Raw genomic sequence first — 19,157 nt, 5'->3', positions numbered from 1 at the left:
TAGAAGAAAATCTTCAATAACTTTTAAAATCTACAGTAGAGGGGATCAGAGAAATTGAGTGGTAGTTGGAGAGGAATTTGGGGTCAAGAGTGTCTTAGTGCTTTTTTGTTGCTATAACTCAGTACTATACACTATTTGTTTGTTTGATTTTTTTATAGTTGGAATTGAACCCAGAGGTATTCTACTTCCAGCTTCACCCCCAGCGCTATTTTTAATTATTTTGAAGCAGGGTCTAAGTTGCAGACCTCACTAAATAGCTGAGGCCGTCTGCGAACCGAGGGCCTCCTCCTCTTCCTCTTCTTCCTCCTCCTCTTCTTCCTCTTCCTCTTCTTCCTCCTCCTTTTCTTTCTTCCTCCTCCTCTTCTTCCTCTTCCTCTTCTTCCTCTTCTTCCTCCTCTTCCTCCTCTTACTAAATTGCTGAGGGCCTCACGAAATTTCTGAGACTGGCTTCGAACCTGTAATGCTTCTGTCTCAGCCTTCCAAGGACTAGGATCACGGAGGTGCGCCACCACAGGTAGTTTCTGATGTCCAGCTTGTTCTAAATCCTTCGAAGAAATACCTGCAGGTTGGTAGCAATAATCCGGTAGACAGGAAAATTTGATGCTATAAGAAAGAGCACAGTGTGTTCTGAGTGGCCTAGAGGCAACAGGACGCTGGGGCTGTAGAGGCTGGCGTAGCTCAGCGGAAGTTTCTTCTACGGTAAGGAGGGAGAAAGGAAGGGTGTGGCCACACTCCCCAGTAGCTAAGTGGGTGTGATGGTGGCCGTCCACTGGAAACTGTTGAGAACGTTTAATTTTCTTAGTGACACTGGAAAGTAAGCCAGAGCAGGTGGAAAGGGCTGTGGAGGAATGGAGGAGAGGAGGAATGGAGCGATCGTGCAGAGGAGTGGGAGGGTGAGCGGTTTGGGGGAAGCGCTGTCTGATTGCTGATCTGGGTGGTATTATAAACTGAAAAAGGGAGACACTTTTGTAGGTCAGCGGGAGGCTGCGTCTCACCAGGGCGCTGGCGGGCTGCTCCGGGGTAACTGGATCCCTGAATCTTTGGAATAAGGTGGGAGTTTCTTCAAAGAAAGACCTGGAAAACAATGTTTTCCTGCTCCGAACGTAGCATTTGCCCATTAACAAAACTACCACCGCTGTGAGCAGGATTCGAACCTGCGCGGGGAAACCCCATTGGATTTCGAGTCCAACGCCTTAACCACTCGGCCATCACAGCCGCGTGCGGCCCAGCTCCTGCGCAACTATAGCTACCTATCGGCGCGCCTCCTCCTGCGGCCCCACCCGGCTCCCGCTGCGCGTGCGCCCAGGAGAAACAGCTGAGATCCCGCCTTCCCCAAACCAGCAGCGCTCTCAGACCGCAGCTTCTTGGTCCTGCTTCCCTCCTCGAGCCCCAGTATGGCCCAATAAAAAGGCCTGGGCTACTGGTCCCTTGTGGCCTTAGCGGCAGATAATGGGATGGAACGCCTACTACACCTGGATCTTGAAGGCATAGTGCGTCTTAAACCTCCAAATTCACACTAAAAGTGCATGGGAAAGGGACTGGGTTGGTAAGAAGAACCTTTGGAAGGATAGAACAGAAAACCCCTAGTAGTTGTGGGTGGCGCTCTCTTCGTAGCAATAATATACGGACGTCGGTAGGCACCGCTGGGATTCGAACCCAGGATCTCCTGTTTACTAGACAGGCGCTTTAACCAGCTAAGCCACGGCGCCGGCAGGAAGAGGGGTGTGCCTCGAGATAGATCAGCTATTACTGGGCGCCAGGAACTGCCTACTATTAGAATTTGTGAGGGACCCCCTCCCCCGCAAAAAAACCCTCTTCAGCATTCCCTTCCCTTGTAGGTCCTGATCCGTTGACACCCCAGCCCCTCCTCCAACACCTTTTGGGGGCTAACTGGACCATGAATGAACGCAGGGCTCCGTGTGCCTCAGCTACCTGTATGGACCAGCTCAAGGGCCACTACCATGGTCTGCAAGAAGCTAAAACAGAAACTAAGCCCGTTCCTCCACTGTCTCAGGGCCCTGGCTCCTCCCTGCCTCTGCCACCTGACCCCTGGCTGGAGTTTGCTCAAGCCCTTACCCACAAGTCAGCTGCCTCTCATCTCTCCTCCCCAGGACAAACCCAGCCCAGGCGCTAATGGTAGGGTTGAGAGTAGAGTCTGAGTGAGGTGCAGGTTTAGCCGGCTGAGCAAGGCCCTTGGGCAGGATGTGGAAGGGACAGGGATGGGGCTCATAGCCCACCCTCAATACCACCTTCCTGGAAGCAGAGCCATTCCTCCCTCACCAAAGCCCCACACTTCACTCCACAAAGTCCTGGGTTTCTCTTTTTTTTTTTGTATTAAAAAAGTAACAGACACAATATCAAAAACACAAATGCCATTGGTTGAGGGTAGGGCTGAGAACACCTGGGTCCCACCTGAGGGGCAGCACCAGGGACACCATGGTCCACCAACCTCCCCCATCCCGGAGCAGCTGGGAGTTCAAACCCCTGGGCCCTGTGTGAGCCCCAGGCTCCCCTCCTCCCAGCTGGGGAGGAGATGAGAGAGCTGTCTCCCCCAATAAATAAGTGTGGCCCCAACCCTAGGGACTGGGACTCGGGCTCAACCAGGATTTGGAGACCACTTCAGCAGCTTGTAAGCAGCCTTATCCAGAGGAGGAAGGGGCTTCTCGCCAGGGCTGGGAGGTGACCCTCCTCTTGGCGAGCCTGACAAGTTGCCCACTCTGTTCCCTAAGTAGCCAGAGGCAGCCCCAGGACCCTGGGCTGGTGATGAGGGTCCCGCCCTAAGTGGGAGAAGCCGGGGCAGTTTCCTATTGGTCGGTCCAGCCACAACTGAGCTCTGGATTCCCGGGAGTGGCCCTCGAACAGTCTAGCTGGCGTTGTTTTCCGCTGCAGGTAAGGCTGGACTGGACGAGCTCCCACCTTGCTCTTCCTCCTCCATGGCCGAGTACTGAGAGCCGGAGACCTTGACCCCAACTTGGGTCTGGGCCTCCCCGCCACCCTCCCCCTCGCCACCGCCGCCCTCCTCCATGGGCTCCAGCCCCAGTCCATCCAGCTCTGAGAAGAGGGGGTCATCAGGGTGGCCGGGGTCCTGGGGGCTGCTACCACAGTCCACACAGGCCTTGGGGGGGGGAAAGGAATACGAGTAAGTCAGGCAGGGTCCTCGCTGCTACCGGCCCCCAGCGCCCCACCCGACCCAACGGTGCTTTCCAGAACATGCTCCCAGGAATCTAGTCCGCAGACGCACCTGGGATCCAGCAAAGCTGGGAACATGCTTTCTGCCCTCCCCCCAGACCCTCCCCGAGAGGGCTACAATGCACGCAAGCCTGAGATGGGCTCGGAAATGCTCTGCACAATGTCATGGGCTTTTTTGTTGTTTGCTCTTTTACAGTAGGCCCCCAGCCCTATTCTACTTTTTGAGACAGGGTCTAAGTTGTGGAGCGCCTTAGTAAATACCTGCAACCCTCCAGTCTCAGCCTCCCAAGTACTAGATTTCCAGGCATTCCCACCGCGCTCGGCTCATGAGGTTTAAAACTTCATGATCCAGTGGCAAACTCAGTGGGACTGACTTCCTTCAGAATTAATGATGCCGGGAGGCCAGGTCAGCTCGTAGCTTCTATCCCTTGGACTGGAGCTAACTTCCCCTGCCCAGTTCCAGACCTCTCTCACCATCACATCAAGGGCCCGAGGCAGCTGGCCCTTCCGGACCCAGGAGTGCACGGCACCCAGTTCCCGCCGCTGGTCTTCCGAGAACCAAGGCTGCTGCTTCTGCATGGCCCGGAGCCGTTCCCGATCCTGCTTCAGCACAGAGGCCGTGTCCCTGCGCGAGGAAGGGATTCTGGGATCCAGGCCCGGGGGCCGGATCCAAGAGGAAGGCATTCTTCCTCTGCCACCCCCACCACTGCCCACCCGCCACCTTCTGTTCCTCCCCGGCACCAGAGGTGGTTTCCAAGACCAGGAAACCTGCTCTCAGCCTGGGAGGAAATACATGGATAGGGAGCTGGGAGGCAGTACCAGCAAGAAGCCCCAAGTGAGCGGGGCAGGGAAGGCAGGTGGAGGTGGCCCCCGAAGCTCCTCACCTGGAGGGCACCTGGTACGTCATCATGACACGCTGGTCAGCGTTGGCCATGAGCAGCCAGATGGGATCCTGCAGCACGTACTTAATGACCTGCTCCCCAGGCTCAGCCCTGGCCTGAGCAGCCCCAGCCTCGGCCTCCGAGGAGTCGATGCTGCCGAAGTACTTGCTGGTGTGGCTGCTCTGGCTGCTGCCTGGAGATGGGGCAGGGGGAGCCAGTGAGGCCAGGCAGGCCCCCCGGACCCCCCTCAAAGCCGTGTGCCCCAGCATGCGCCCCTGCTCCCCGGTCTCACACTGCCCCGGTGCCAGAGGGCGGGCACTCACGGGTGACGCTGGCCGAGGTGCTGCCCCCTTCGTGGGAGCCTGGACCGGAGCCCGAGCCCGAGCCCGAGCCCAGGGAGCCTGAGGCCGCAGAGCCTGTGCCCGAGCGAGAGTCCTCCTGCAGCAGCAGCTCCAGCAGGTCACTGGAGCCGGAGAGCGCGTCCTGATTGGAGGACTCCGTCACCTCCGCCTGCACAGGGAGCATGGGGAGCGGAAGGGGATCAGGAGCAGGGCGGGGCTCGGGTCGGCACCTGGGCTTCCCATCTGCTGGAGGCGCAGTGGCACCAGGCCTCCCAATGGCAACTGTGCTCTCGGACGTTATGGGGATGGCCTTGCCACCTGTCAGACAGGGCTGTCCCTCCACAGAGGAGGCAGCGGGACTTCAGCTGCAGTCTCCCACCGCACACCACCCCCTGGTAGGGAGACCCAGGGCAGGAGTGGCACCAGGCGGCGGAGGCAGGCGGGGAGGTGCTCACCAGTCTGGCCTCCGGCTCAGCAGCCTCTGCCCCGGGGGGCGGGGGCCCGGCACTGCTCCCGGGGCCCCCTGCGACAGCAGCCCCCTCAGCACGGGGGGGCTCCTCGAGCTGCAGCAGGTTGAGCTGGAGCGGGGAGCTGCACCTCGAGTTGAACAGCGGGGAGTCCGGGCGGTGCAGGGGGCTGGGGGGCAGCGGGGGTAGGGATGGGGAAGGCGAGTGGGCGGCAGGGGTGGGAGGGCCCTCAGCAGGGGCCTGGGGTGCCCCAAGTGGGTAGCTTGATGGGGCGGGGAACAGGTAGTTAGGGAGTACCAAGGCCACCACTGGGGCCACTAGGGGTGCGGGGAACGCAGCAGGGGGCACAGAGGTGGGGGCAGAGGGGAGAGGCTGGGCGCCTCGAGGGGAGAACACTGGAAGCGTGTAGGGCTGGACCACTGCTGGGAAGGGGGCAGCGGCTGGCGGAGGAGGCCAGGGGCCGGAGGGGGGCACAGGTGAGGGGTGGGAGACATAGCAGGGGCCTTCCGCCCGGGGGGTCTGGTGGTGGCGTGAGCGCTTGGCTTTGGAGCGGCAGTGGTGTCGGCGGCTGGGGGGCGCAGGCCCGTGGTGACAGCCTGTGGGGAGAGACCAGGGTTAGAGCGAGCCTCCGCCTGGCACTTAGCGCCCCTGCCGCCCTCAACGCCCTGACACTCCGACCAGGGGGAGGCCAGAGCAGGCTTCTCAGCCCACACAGGACAGAGGGGACTCCGGGGGTGGGGCACCTTCAGGGAAGAATCACAGAAGTCAGGGACAGGGGGGTTTATTGAGAAATGAGCCAGAAGGAGGCAAGGTTACAGGAGGGCTCGAGGGGGATGTGCCAAAAACAAGAGGCGTGCTGGCAGAGGGGGTCCGTGGACGAACAGGCAGGCAGCTCCAGTCCATCAGCCCAAATCCCGCAGGCACTGCCAGCCTGGGTCCTCCTGCCCGTCAAGGCCGTGCTCCGTCTAGCTTGCAATGGAGCGGAGAGGTGGGCAGGAAAGCCCAGGCCTGAGCGTTTGGTCCTGCAGCCACCTGCACAGGACCTCCCTCCAGCACCTGGAGGGGCAGCCTTCCATCTGCCCCGAAGCCCGGCCCCACCACTGAGAGTCAGCCCAGAGTCTTGCAGACCTCTTGATCGGTGACGTCTGAGTCCTAGGTGGGCAAACGTTCTGCCCCTCTGCCCCCAGCTAGGCCTGAAGTTGCTCACCTGGAACACAGCACCCCTGCCCTCCTGTCTCAGTGTCCGCCCCCCAGGCTGTAGCCTGGAGCCCCAGCCTAAGGTGGAGAGGCTAGCAAGGGGCCTGTCCCTAGGCAGAGCCCCGGCGGAGGCAGCACCAGCCTGCGTCCCCAGAAAAATGTCCTTCAAGGCCACCCCACCAGAAGTCAGGCCCTCGGCCGCAGCTCAGGGAAGCCCCAGGTGGCTACCTCGCTCGCCAGGGGCCGAGGGGGCTGTGGAAGAGCCGTCAAGTCCACGCAGCCGGCCGAGGTCTCGGAAGCGGCTGAGGAAAGCCTGTTCTTCCTTCTGCGTGTGCAGGGACAGCACGGCCTTGGTCAGGCCCACTGGGCGGTAGGCATCGGGGGCTGGGTCGGGGGCTACTGTGGGGCTGGGAGCCGGGCTGGGGACCGGGCCTGGGGCCAGGCTAGGCAGGTCCTCCATCATGACAATGTCTAAGGAAAACAAGACGGAGAAAGGCCGTCAGAATCATCCTGGGAACAACAGAGGCATGCCACACCCTCCCTGCCCAGAAGCCTGGCGCCAAGTGCCTGTCCTCACCACCTCCCAGCCAAGGGCCTGTGGACCCTCCTCTCCATGCCAAACTGCCCCAGGACGAAAGAGGACGGTCAGTCCGCTGCAGTGGCCACGACCCTGCCAGAAACTCCCAGGGGTGAGCCAACCACTGGAAGGGAAGCCCACCCTCACTCTTCTCGTGTGTGTGTGTGTGTGTGTGTGTGTGTGTGTGTGTGTGTGTGTGTTTTACTGGGGATTGAACCCAGAGGCATTCTGCCTCTGAGTTATACCTCTAACCCTTTATCCACTTTTTATTTTGAATCAGGATCTTGCTAAGTTGCTCGGGTTGACCTCAAACCCATGATCCTGCCGTCTCAGCTTCCCAAGTACTGGGATTACAGGTGTGTGCCACCACGCCTGGCTTCCTTCATGCTATTTTGAAGTCAATACCTGAGGACCCTTTAGGGCTTTTCAACATTCTTGCCTAAACCCTATGCTGTCCGCCCCATAACACTGAACCCCCCCGCACATACACCCTTGGTTTTCTCTCTCAACTGACAGGAAGAACAGGAAGCAGAGGGAGGGAGGGGTAAGCAGCAGAGGCCGGTGGGGTGGAGAGCTGCAGCGGTAGCCCCGGCTAAGAGGAAGTGCTCCTTCCCTCCAGCAGGGTTGGAGAGGGAGGGAAAGGCAGGCAGGAAGGAACTCTGGCTGGGGGGGCCACGTGGAGCCCGGCACTGCCCCCTCCCTTCACGCCCATACCCGACTCCGGGGGCTTCTTGTCTCCCACATGGACGATGGTGGAGCTGAAGCTACACTGACTGGTCACGGACACCACGCTCTCTGCCTTATTGGCCAGGGCGAGCGGGCTCAGGGAGCCTCCCACCACTGGCTCCTTCCGAGGAGTGGCCCCCTCCCCAGGCAGCACTGCCGACGGATCTGTGCAGAGAGATAGCTCTGGTTACTGCCCACACCCCACTGGAAAGTCACGAGAGGGGGGCCCAGGGAGGAGGGAGGGGTCTGGAGATGAGGAGGGCAGGGCAGAGCGAGGTGGGGCCCCAAGGCAGAAGCATGGCAACCCAGAGCCGCGGGCTGGGGCGGGCGGGGAGCTAGTCTTTACCTTTCTTGGCCCCCACTGGGCCCGGGCCCATCCTCTGCTTGTCCTCGTCAGAGGCCGAGGAGGCGGTGCAGGAGGAGGAGGAGGCACATTTACGCTTGGTCGTGCTGGGGATGTTGCAGCTCTCCAGGTACCTGGAGCAGGAGAAGCGGAGGCATCAGGGCAGCGCGGGGTGCAGCGGAGGGCTGCGGAGGAGGTGCCGGGCGGGCCTGACCTGAGGATGCTGTCCAGGCAGTTGATCTGCTGGTAGGAGCAGCTGGCGCCTTCTTTCTTCTCGGCCTCCTCAGGCACCATGGCTAGTGGGGCCTGCACTGGAGCAGAGGCCGTCTCCAGCTCAGGGCCTGGGGGCTGGCAGGGAAGCGTCTTGGCCTTGAATGTGTCTGTAGCTGGATGAGGACAGAAAAAGGTCAGCGGAGCCAGGCACAGTGGCACACGCCTGTCATCCCAACGCTTGGGAAGCCGAGGCAGCAGGGTCACAGTAGTTAGAGGCCAGCGCGTGGTAACTTAGACTCTGCTTCAAAATAAAAAAAAAAAACTGAAAGAGCTAGGGGATACAGCTCAGTAGTACAACACCCCTGGGTTCAGTGGCCAGTACCATTAAAAAAAAGAGAGACAAGGCGAACGTGTGGAGGTAAGAGTCGGGGGCTCCATGGCGTCACCAGCTCACCAGCGAGGCGAGGCCGCGGCGGAGGCCGAGTGCGGGACTCGATGAAAAGCTGCTGGCCCTGGTGCTTCACTAGGTGCACGTCCTTACAGATCTGCTGGAAAGTCACCTGCGGACACAGCGGACAGTGGGCATCACTGGGGGCACCTGGCTAGGACAGAGACTGAGGGCACAATCGCCAGGCAGATGCCAACGGGGAGGCACGGGCTGCCAAGGAGAGGGGAGGGCCGAGGCAGAGCCAGGCACAGGCGACACCGACTCCAAGGACAGGAGACCGGGCAGTTAGAGGGTGAAGGGGCCACTCACTGGAGCAGGAGGCCCAGGCCCCTCCGCATCACCCCCGTTGCTATCGCTGGAGGAGCCAGGGCTGTGGAGAGGACCTGGTGACGTGAGAGGGCCGACTCCGCAGAGCCCCGTGGGGCTGGAGCTGTGCACCGGCTGCGGCGGGGAGCGGAGCGGGACGAGACAGGTTAGACATCTGCAGCCTGCTTCCACCCTCTTCTAGCCTCCAAGCCTCTCCCCTCAGCTCTCACCTGCAACAGGAGCCGGTGGATCTGCTCGGAGAGCTCCTGGATGTCTGCGTCCAGGGACAGAGCGAGGCTGGGGGCCGGCGGCGTGAACACATCCTCGTTCAGAGGCGCCCTGCAGGGAGAGGAAGGCTGAGTCCGGTCCTGCCCCCGGCCTGCCCGGGTCCTGCCCGCTCCCATGTTGCCCCATCCCAAGTCAGCTGCGGGCAGGGCTCACTTACGTGCGTACTTTGTGACGGCCCAGCACAAAGGCCACCTTGCGGCTCCAGGGGTGCACAAAGCCGGCCCAGCTGGTGTCCATGGTGACGTACTCCCCGTTGCGGGCACAGAAGCGGATGGGGGAGTGGTCAAAGGGCTGGCCTGCCAGCTGCAGGACTAATGGGAACGGGAAAGGAGGTGGGGGTCAAAGAGAAGAAATGAGGGGAGGGGCCAAGTAAAATGGAAGCCACCCCACTGAGACCCAGGAGACCACCCACCCAAACAGCGGCTTCTTTTTTTTTTTTATGGCATCCTACCTCCACGCTACATTCTCAGACCGATTTTATTTCTTTTTTGGAAACAGAGTCTCATTAGGTTGCCGAGAGCCTCACTAAATTGCTGAGGCTGTCCTTGAATCTGTGATCCTCCAGTCTCATCCTCCCAAGTACTAGGATTATAAGTGTGTCCCACCCTGTCCAGCTACTAGGAGGGTGGTTAAACAGCCCTGGGGACAGCCAGGGAGGGGAGTGGGGGAAAGGGCAGGAGGGGAGGAGAAACTCACTCTTCTTGTGAATGGCCAGCATGAGGGGCCTGTCCTCAGGATGCAGGAACAGGAGGACTGGGGCCCCCAGGAGGTCCTGGGGCAGGTAGCCCAGCAGAGGGGCAGCCCTGCAATGAGAGGAGGTGTCAGAGTGGCCATGACCTCAGCCCAGGCCATCCCTTCCCCCTAGGTCTTGACCTTACCTTTCGTCCACATCCTGGAAGAGGCAGCTGGGTGTGTGGCGCGTGGTGAAAATCCTCTTGTCCGGGGGGATTCGGGGAGCTGTAGCACAGAACGCGGGGATTTGGGCTTTGGCTAGAAGGGTCCAGCTCCTCAGCCCTCCTCTCCACCTGGGACCCAGGCTGGCTGGCATCCTCCTTACAGCTCAGCCCTGGCTCTATGGCCCACAAAGAGGGACTGGTCCGTTCTTGCGCCCTGCGACAGCTGTTAACATCGAGTACCACAAAAAGGCCTTCTTCACCCTATCCCAGCTCAAGGCTATTATCCAACTGGACACCATGAGGTACTTGAACCCTCACTCTATAATCCCTTTTCTGTTCCAAATTTCTCAGGGCCCGGCTGGTGCCTCCCAGACTCACTCCTGTGCCCAGCCTCCAGCCTAGAGGGAAAGCCTTCCTCCCTCTCCCAGGTCGGGCCCCTGGGCAGCCCACCTTCGTAACCCGAGTGGATGCGCTCTGCGATGAGCAGGCAGCAGGGCTGCGCGGGGGCCCCATCCGAGACCCGGATCTTGGTCACGTATGGGGTCAGGCGGAATGGCTGGTACCGAGGCCCCGAATCCCGATCAGGGCCTCCTCTGGCAAAGGGGATGGGAGCATTAAGGACCTTCAGTGGAAAGCTGCCCACCCCTCCAACAGCAAAGATAACAGTTAGGAAGCAGAGGCCTGCTCCTGACTGCCTGCCTACCTGATTCGGCAGAAGACGGACTTCTCCTGGGTGAAGTCCTTAAGGCCTGAGCCTGGGACACATGAGAAAGACAGTGAGCACGTCCCCCTGCCCCTTCCATGGACTGTGAAGAAGTCCCCTAGCCCCTAAGGCAGGAGCTCCTGGGGCTGCTCATCCCGCCCTGTAAGCACACGGGCACCTCACCTGCAGAGGCCCCCGGGCCCCAGGTGGGCAGACGAGATGGAGCAGTGGAGCCATAGAAGACGCCCACGTCCTGGGGAGCCAGGAGCTCTGAGAAGCGGGCGCCTCGGAACACATCCCGCTTGCAGCGCAGCAGGACGCCTGCCTGCTCCGAAATGTAGACAATTTGGCCGGTCAGGAAGGAGACTGCCACGGAGAAGGTGTCCTAGTGGCAGAAAGCAGGAACAGGGGCAGATTCAGAAGCTGTGGGGGCGGGGCGGGGTGCGTCGGGCTGGGGGGTGGGGAGGACAGGCTGCAGTGGACCTGGTTGCGCAGCGTGTACTCAGAGGTGATGTGCTCTAGCTCCTCCAGGGTGTAGGTAGACATGTCCATGGCACAAGGCTCACCCTCCTCCAGGCTCCACTGCTGGTAGTACTCCTGGTTGGCTGCAGGGGGAGGGCGTGTGGGGCATTCAGTAAGCCCCCCACGTTTGCCAGGCCCTGGCCACTCCCTCCCTGGAGATGCCACTCACCCTGCACCTGCTTGACGCAAGCCAGCGCATACTGCAGTGTGGCCAGGGTCCCAGAGCGGCCCTTGCCCCGGCGCTCTGGTGGCAGCCGCAGCTTGAGTTCCCGAAGCGCCGTCATGAGCTCCTTCTGGGTTCTTGCCCGGGCTGACTGCTCACTGCTGCAGGGCCCAGGAGGAAGGACGGGTTGAAGACACTACCCCAGAGGGCGGTCCGGGCCCCGCGCTCTCCTCAGCCCTCAGCCCACTAACCTGCAGCCGCTGGTGGACGGGTTGTCCTGTTCTGAGCTGGCGCTCAGGAGGCTATAGGCGATGGAACTGCTGGGTGGCGATGGGCTCTGAGAGTTTGTGCTGGAGGAGAAACAACAGCCCAAGGTGAGGGGCAGGTGCCTGGCAGCCGGGGGTCTGTCACCTGGTGTGGTGCTCCGGGGCCCCGCTCCCGTCCCCAGCACAAGTGCCTACCCACCTCTTGCTGCTCTCTGTGGTCTCCAGCAGGGCCGAATCCTTGCCATTGCCAGAGGAGGAGCTGTGTGTGCTCCTCTGAGACGCGCCCCTGGACTCAGGCCCGTTGGACTCATTGCCGCTTGAGCCGTTGCTGTTGGCGTCGGTGTCATCGGCCAGGTTGCCAGCGGGATGCTGCGGAGGCCCAGGGGACGGGGCTCCCCCAGGACAGAAGGATTCCCCGGGCCTGGGGTCTCCTCCCCCATCGGCCCCTTCTAGGGGACCGCTCATGTCTGGGCCATGGGGAGGAGGACCGGAGAACAAGGAAGGCGCAGAGGCCACCACGGATGGTCAAGGGGGCCTCGGGGGCCTGGCTGAGAGTTGGGAAGTTCGTTCACAGCCAGCACCTGCAAGGGTGGAAAGGAAGGAAAGTTTGGAGAGGGCTGAGCCGTGACCCCGACAGCACCTGCTGGCTTCACTCAGAGCCTTCCCCCGATAGCCCCACACTCCTGAATCAAGACCTGGAAATCCCAACAAGGAACTAGGGTAAATTCCATTTCCTGTGCCCGTGAGGGTGCCATCGGTGAGTAGGGGGCTCTCGTGGGCTTCCCACACACCCCCGGCCAGCGTGGTGTGGGTAAACAGAACCTGAGCAGTCGACTAGAACCAGAACCAAAGCCTGGATGCATCCCATTCCCAAGCTCCCATCAGGCCCTCAGTCGGCCTGGCACTCCAAGGCCACCGGAGCCAGGGGTGAGCCGCCAGGCTCCTATATTTAGGATTCTGGGCTAATTTTATCCGGGGGCGGCGCCACCCCCCGCCGCACATGCGCGCGGACGTGCGTGGCCCCACCACGCGCTTCCGCCGCCGCCGCGGTCGCCAGGGAAACCGACGTCAGCCGCTGAGCTCAGCGGTTGCTGGAGGGACCACAGGAGGCGGGAGGGGCGACCCCTCCCCCATTTCCCCGCGGAAGTAGAGAAGCGACCCACACTGCTGGGCACGGCCCTGGGGTCGCCCACCCTTAATATAACCCGGGTCCCCGGACGCCGGGTGGTCCTATTAAGAGAAACGTCTTTTCAGGTTTCCAGGCGCTGGTCCTGGCCTCCCCAGAGCAAACACAATCTCCTCCACCTAGCACGCAAAAGCCCCCCACCCCCTGTCTAGCTCTCTCCTGGAAGCTAATCACTGGGGTCACGACCACTCAGCCTTCCTTTTTCTAGCTCCTGCCCCCCTCCCGACCCACAAGACTGAAGCCGGCACCTGCCACCGCCTAGGACCCAGGAATCCTCTCTGGGTTCCCTACTAGAGTTCTCCAGCCACGATCACCCCGCCTCCCGCACCCCAAGCTTTGAACGGGGGCCGCACAGAGCAGCCAGCAGATAGTTCTCCCTCTACTGCCGGTCCAACCACACCCCCAGCCCTGAGCATTTTCGAGCGCCAGGAGAAAAGGAAAAGCTGCGGCCAACAGCAGGAACCATCGCCGGGAACGGGATGTTCCAGCCTGAAGCGGGCTGACATCACGGCCGGCGCGGGGCCAGGGACTGCAGGGGGAGGGCAGGGAGCGCGAAAGCCTTAAGGGAGCCTGATGCCGGGGCAGCCCCGGGGACCCCTACGTGACAAAAAGGGGGTGGGGCATGCCCGCCGAGGCTCTGTTGTGGGGCCGGGGTGGGTGGCTGGGTCCACCACCAGCCAAGTTGGAGATAAGGTGCACCGGGCGCAGGGCTTGGAGGAGCACCTAGGTCCCGTGAGGCAGGGAGGGGGTGGGCAGCGACCGGGAAGGAAGACTGCTGTTATGCTGTCTGAGCGCCAGGGCTGAAAGTGGCCCATCAGATTGGAAGAGCCAGAGGCCCGACTCCAGGAAGGAAGCCGGCCCCGGGGCGGCCGCGAAGGTGCCTACCTGGCCGTTCGAGCGCCTTCCAGCCGCCTGCCCGCTGCCGGTCCAGCCCGCAGCAGAGTAGGAGCTCCGCGAGGCGGGGAGGCGGGTTGCATAATGCCAAGCTCTGCCCCTCATTGGCCTGCCGCCCGCGAAGCCGCAGGCCCCGCCCCCGATTGGCTGGGGATCTCTTCCCGGCGCCTGATTGGCTACTGGCCCCCACTGAGGTCAGGGCTGTGTCACACACACGGGCGCACGTGGACCTGGGTGCTGGCTCCGGGCTGAAGGGCCCCAGACACCGCCCAGCCAATGGGCGCAGGAGCCTTGCACAGTGAATAATGGAAAGGAAGTGAGAGGAGGTAAGCTGTTCCTCTTCAGGGAAAATGCTTGGGCCTGGTGGGTGTTCCAGAGACATCCACTTCCTGAACTGATCAACCTTGCAGGACGCCTTGTCCTGTCCCGGGGTGGGAAAAGAGAGATGCAGACCAAGCTCGATGAGATGGAGTGGGAGAGAAATTGTCACCTTCTGTAATGAGCCCAGTCCCTTCCTCTGACACTTCAAATCCTGGGAGGAGGTCAACTGAGGGTCCACGGGTGATTGGGGGGGGGGGGGTGTAGAAAATGGAAGGGGCCTGCAGGGGTTATGGCCGGAAACAATGGCAGGTGCTTCCACGGCCAATCAGAGAAAAGGTCTCCTGGCCGCCTTCAAAGTGACTAGTGTTTTTTCTCTCCAGAGGAGGCAGCCACCCACAGTTAGGGCTGCGGCCAGGAAGCCTGGGCTACACCAGGGATGAAGCCCTAGTCAGAGAAAGATGCTTTCAAGGGCTTCATATATATTCCCATTGCTTGCAAAGTCGAGTCTGTGACCCAATAGGGACCTCTTCCGTCTCATTCCCTGGACTCTCCAGCGCCCAGACAGGACCTGACACATGGTAGGTGGTCAATAAAAAACAGCGCAATGATAATTTTGTTTCTAAGTATGGGAAGTGGGAAAGAACCTCCGAGGTAGAGACGGGGCCTACAATTTTTTTTTTTTTTTTAAGAAGGGATGAGTCCTTACAAGAACAGAGGCCTCATTTAGGGAAATAATAGTGCCAGTTTGGGTCAAGAAGGGCCGCAGTTCCACAGCCCCTCCAGCCAGCAATGTGATGCGTAGTTCGTCTCAGGGCTCCCTGGAAACGTGGTAGCAAGCGAAGAGGCCCCCGCACAGCTGCTGACATATCCGCTGGGGTGCCCGCCCCTGTCACGTGGCCTAAGCTTTCCTTAACAATGGTGTTTCCCACGGAGGGGCAAGAAGGCAGCCTCTTTTGCGCTTGCGTGTTATAAAATACCCCTCCCAAAAAAACCGAGGCAGGCAAACAACGGATTCGGAGGCTTAGCTTCTCAACCTCCTCTCCTTGAAAAGGGCCGTGCCCCTTTCTCCCCCAGGTACTGTGGCCCTGACCTTGTCTCGTTTTCAGATGCTCTTCTCTGGAAACGCTGTTTCTGCCTCCCCGGCTCTCTTCAGGGCTTTGGGTACGAGCTCCCAGACCCAGGCAGTCTTTGCTCGCCCACCTCCACCTCTATAGCTGTCTTTTGCCCACGCGAAAGGGTCGAGCGCTCCCGCGGCCCCCACCGGCTCCCCAGGCCCGGGCGGCGTGGCCTCCCGGTCCCCACAGTAACCAGGCTCTGCTGCCGTCAATGGAGGAGAGGGGGCGGGAGTCGGCGGTGACGTCAAAGCGGAGGAAGGGGCGTGGCGAGGCGGCCGGGGAATGTGGGGCAGGGAGGCTGGGGAGGCAGCGGTTTGGGAGGCGGCCAGCCCCAGAGGGCGGCGGCCAGCGCACTAGGGAACATCGTGTTCTTTTGGCTGCTGGCCCAGGACATGCACTCAGTTTAGACGCCTCCCCCAACCCAACGACAGCCATCCTGTCCCGAAGCCAGGGATTCCTGGAGAGAGGATTAGGAGGAAGGGGTCCCCCTTCCCCGCCCCCACACCCGGCTCTTTTCGGGACTCGCGTCTGCCAGGCCTCCGGCTCCCCCCTACAGTTGCTGGCACTGGCTTTCTCCCGTTCCCAGACTGTACACCGCTCCTGGCCCGGCACCAAAGAGCCAGGGCGGGTAAGTTGGAGGCCCAGGTTCGGCGAGTGGAGGAGAGAAAGCGTACCTTTGCTCCCTCCAGAGGCCCCCTTCGGAGCTTGAATCTCTGGTTACTATGGCAGCAGAGGGGGAGGGGAAAGAGAAAGGGAGGAGGAGGAGGAGGAGGGACAGGGAGGAGAATGGGTTTAGGATGAGGAAATCCAACTGGGGCAAAGCGAGAAGCCCAGTCTGGGGCCTGGATCCAGGGAGAGGGACAGACAGAAGGAATGAGGGAATCTGGGCTGGTGCCCGAAGACCAGAAGAACCAGGAAGAGGGAAATGAGGAGTCATCAAAACTTGCAGAAAAACACGAGAATGTGAGAATAGTTTCCAGCCACAACATCCACGTACATCCCTCACCCTGCCACTGCTGTTTTGTTACCCTATTGCCATTTTTAATCTGCAGTTCTAAAAAGTGAACGAGGCACTGTGCTAAGCGTTTTACGTACATTCACCTCATTTAATCCCCCCGGAGCAGCCCTTTGAGATAGTATTATTACCCCCACTCCATGGGGGACAACTAAGGATAAAAACTTACCAAACATGCCCGGTCTGCCTTGTGTTCTCTATTCTTAACAAACAGAGCCCAGGTTTCCAATCCACGCTCTAAAGGATGGCTTGGCATCCTGGCTTCTTACCTTTCAGAAACCTGTGAGGTATGACCCAACCTCTAAGCTGCATTCCAGCACTGACAAAACCTGGACTTCTCAAATACCCAGCTGATTATAAGTTTGGCACCTGGAACACAGAATCCATCCAACCCGGTCTCCCCTGTGTCCCGAATCTCCAGGTTTTGTCTCTCCCCACACTTAACATCATAGCCCACCTTTCCATGTTCACCAAGTCCTTGAGATCATCCTAGCAGCCCCGCAATGGTTTCCTAAGAACCCTTTCTCTTATCTTAACCCAGGCCACTTTGCCACAGACCTGGTTGGTTGTAAAGATACCAGAACAACCTCTTGGTGCCTTCTCCATCTACAGCAGTTCAGGAAGATCTGTGCACAGCCAATCTGCACAAACCCCTACTCTATCCTCAATTGCCAAGGATGACTCTTGAGATTCAAATCTTCCTCTCCACACATGACAAAGACCACCAGAGCCATGGACCCAGAGCCATGATGATCCTGGATCTGGGTCACATAAATCAACACACTACCCTTTCTCAAATCCCATGCCTACTCTTGGTACCCTCCCACTTGCCCTACAAAGGACTCCCTCCAGCCTCAGACCCTCGGCACTGGAACATGCCTCCCCCCGACACACACACAGCAGTTCTCAGGGATCCCATCTCCCCCAAACCTCCCTTGGAGCAGGGGTTTCAGTTCCCAGAGGTCTCTGAGAACCACAGAGCACGCCCCCCCCACACACGAGCAATCGGGCCCAAGCATCCTAGGAAGGTGAGGGAGCTAAATACTCTCATCTGCCTCTCTACAGCTAAATTCGCGATCCCAATTCTCCACAAACATCAGAGCTCCCACCGCAGCCATCGCATATTTGCATAATCGTTTCGCTCCATTAATTCCCATTCCGACGCAACACACCACCCTGGAAAAATACATTTCGGCCGCCCCTCATCTCTCTCCACCCCCTGAATACTCACCGCTCCGAGCGCAAGCAGAATCCAAATTTCTTCACTACTGAGACGTTCCGCAGCAACCCCGCAGGCTCCTCCAGCCCCGCCCACCTCCCGGGCTGCCACGCCCCCCAATCTTACTGGCTTAGGGGTGCCGACCCATGCCCCGCGCCGCGTGCGGCCGCCCCGCCCCCGCAAGGCTCCTATTGGCGCCTGCAGACGCCATCGCCTTCTCATTGGCCAGCATGACAACCGGTAGTGATAAATCCACGTGCGGGAGGGACCGCCTCCGCGCGTTGATTGAAAGTCTGACCGGAAGCCACGCCTCTCTCTGCTTTAGAAGTTCTTATTGGCTGCGAAAACAACCCCCGACTGGCCTAGATCATTGACGCAAAGGCCAGCCCTGCCCACGGAACTTTCTCATAGGCTGAGGCGTCTCGGAGATGTAGGTGACACGTGCCGGCCGCCTCACGCGGCAACTTGTTTACCCAGAAGCTGGGGATTTTCCTTGACGACACTTACCCAAGACTGCGGAGTCTGCGCAGCCGCCTCGAGCGTGACTTGCACGCAGGCGCAGAAGTGAGCGGCGATGGCGTAGGTGTGGAAGGTTGTACAGAGCCACGGGCGTGACAAGAGCACCACTAGGGCTGGGGCACCGGCCCTGTGCATCTGCAGCTCCCCAAAGCTGGATGAGCAGAGGACTAGGACGAAGCGGCCTTTAGATCTCACTGCCACATCAAGATGAAGACGACGAAGACGACAAACTCCTGATTATTTTCCATGGATCTCCTGGTTTTTTGGTTGGTTGGTTTGTAGGCCAGTCTAGATACTTCTCACAAACCCCAAGGAGGCCGGTTCACTTATTATCCACCCCTCACAATGAGATACAGAGGGTTGTGTAATCTATTTGTGTGTGGGGGGAGGGGCCTGGGGATGGAACCCAGAGGCATCTGACCTCCGAGCTACACCCCCTGGCTTATTTTTTATTTATTTTGAAACAGGGTCTCACTAAGTTGCAGAGGGCCTCACTAAGTAGCAGAGGCTGTCCGCGAATTGCGATCCTCCAGTCTCAGCCTCCCGAATGCTGGGACTATAAGCTTGTGCCACCACACCCAGCTGGGTTGCATAATCTATAAGAATTAACATGCTCGTCAAAACTAGGGCTACAATTTGAACAGTTGCTCCTGTGATCTAGGGCCTAAGGAAACCCTAAAGCTTAGAAGAGATTCAGGAAATGATGCTTTTTACTATATGCAAAATCTCAGCATATGGTAAAAAGTTCTAGAAAAGATTTAGTAGATTGTGTAACTGATTACAAGAATCACCCAGGCCCCTTAGAACCACCAAATCACAATCTTCAGGGAAGGAGCCTGAAAATCGTTTTTAAAGTACCGTGGCCTGGGCCGGTCGGGCGTGGTGGCGCACGCTTGTAATCTCCGCGCTTGGGAGGCGGAGACAGGAGGATTGCGCTGGTTCGGAGCCAGCCTCGCTGGCTTAAGAGACCCTGTTTCCAAATAAAAAAAAAAAAAGTTTAAAAATGGGTCTGGGAGTGTAGCCCGTGGGAGTGTATCCCAGAGGTAGAAGGGCTTCCAGGAACCCCAGTACCACCAAAAAAATAATTTAAAATAATAATAATAAAGTACCGTGGTGTAATCTGGACCTGGTTGTGCACACTTGTATTCCCAATACTTGGGAGGCTTAGACAGGAAAATTGAAGATTTGCAGACAGCCTTGGCAACTTAGATCCTGTTTCCAAGTAATAAGGTACGTGGTCTACGGCCATACCACCCTGAATCATGCTGGATCTCCGAACGTACTCCTGAAGGTGCATTGGCTAGCTCAGCAGAACATGAGACCTTTTTTCATGTGTAGTGCTGGGGATTGAAACCAGGGCAT

The 19,157-nt window shown here is 59.5% G+C and overlaps 1 protein-coding gene across 1 annotated transcript; it reads right to left on the bottom strand.

Annotated features, from left to right (window-relative positions):
• Positions 1-2,863: 2,863 nt before the first annotated feature.
• PER1 (period circadian regulator 1) lies at positions 2,864-11,991 on the bottom strand (the record flags this gene model as incomplete). The annotated part of the gene is made up of 22 exons (XM_080714209.1): positions 2,864-3,115; positions 3,664-3,814; positions 4,074-4,259; positions 4,390-4,580; positions 4,867-5,474; positions 6,304-6,546; positions 7,367-7,543; positions 7,725-7,855; positions 7,936-8,107; positions 8,389-8,494; positions 8,692-8,823; positions 8,919-9,027; positions 9,134-9,287; positions 9,673-9,779; positions 9,855-9,933; positions 10,323-10,465; positions 10,576-10,627; positions 10,759-10,960; positions 11,059-11,180; positions 11,267-11,421; positions 11,512-11,610; positions 11,726-11,991. The coding sequence occupies 22 exons, from the start codon at positions 11,989-11,991 to the stop codon at positions 2,864-2,866; spliced, it is 3,837 nt and encodes a 1,278-aa protein (XP_080570335.1).
• Between the last annotated feature and the right edge of the window lie 7,166 nt (positions 11,992-19,157).

Source organism: Muscardinus avellanarius (assembly GCF_963383645.1).
Source record: "Muscardinus avellanarius genome assembly, chromosome: 16".
NCBI lineage: Eukaryota > Metazoa > Chordata > Mammalia > Rodentia > Gliridae > Muscardinus > Muscardinus avellanarius.
Note: the sequence above shows the minus strand (reverse complement) of the source record. Positions and strands in the feature narration are given on the sequence as shown.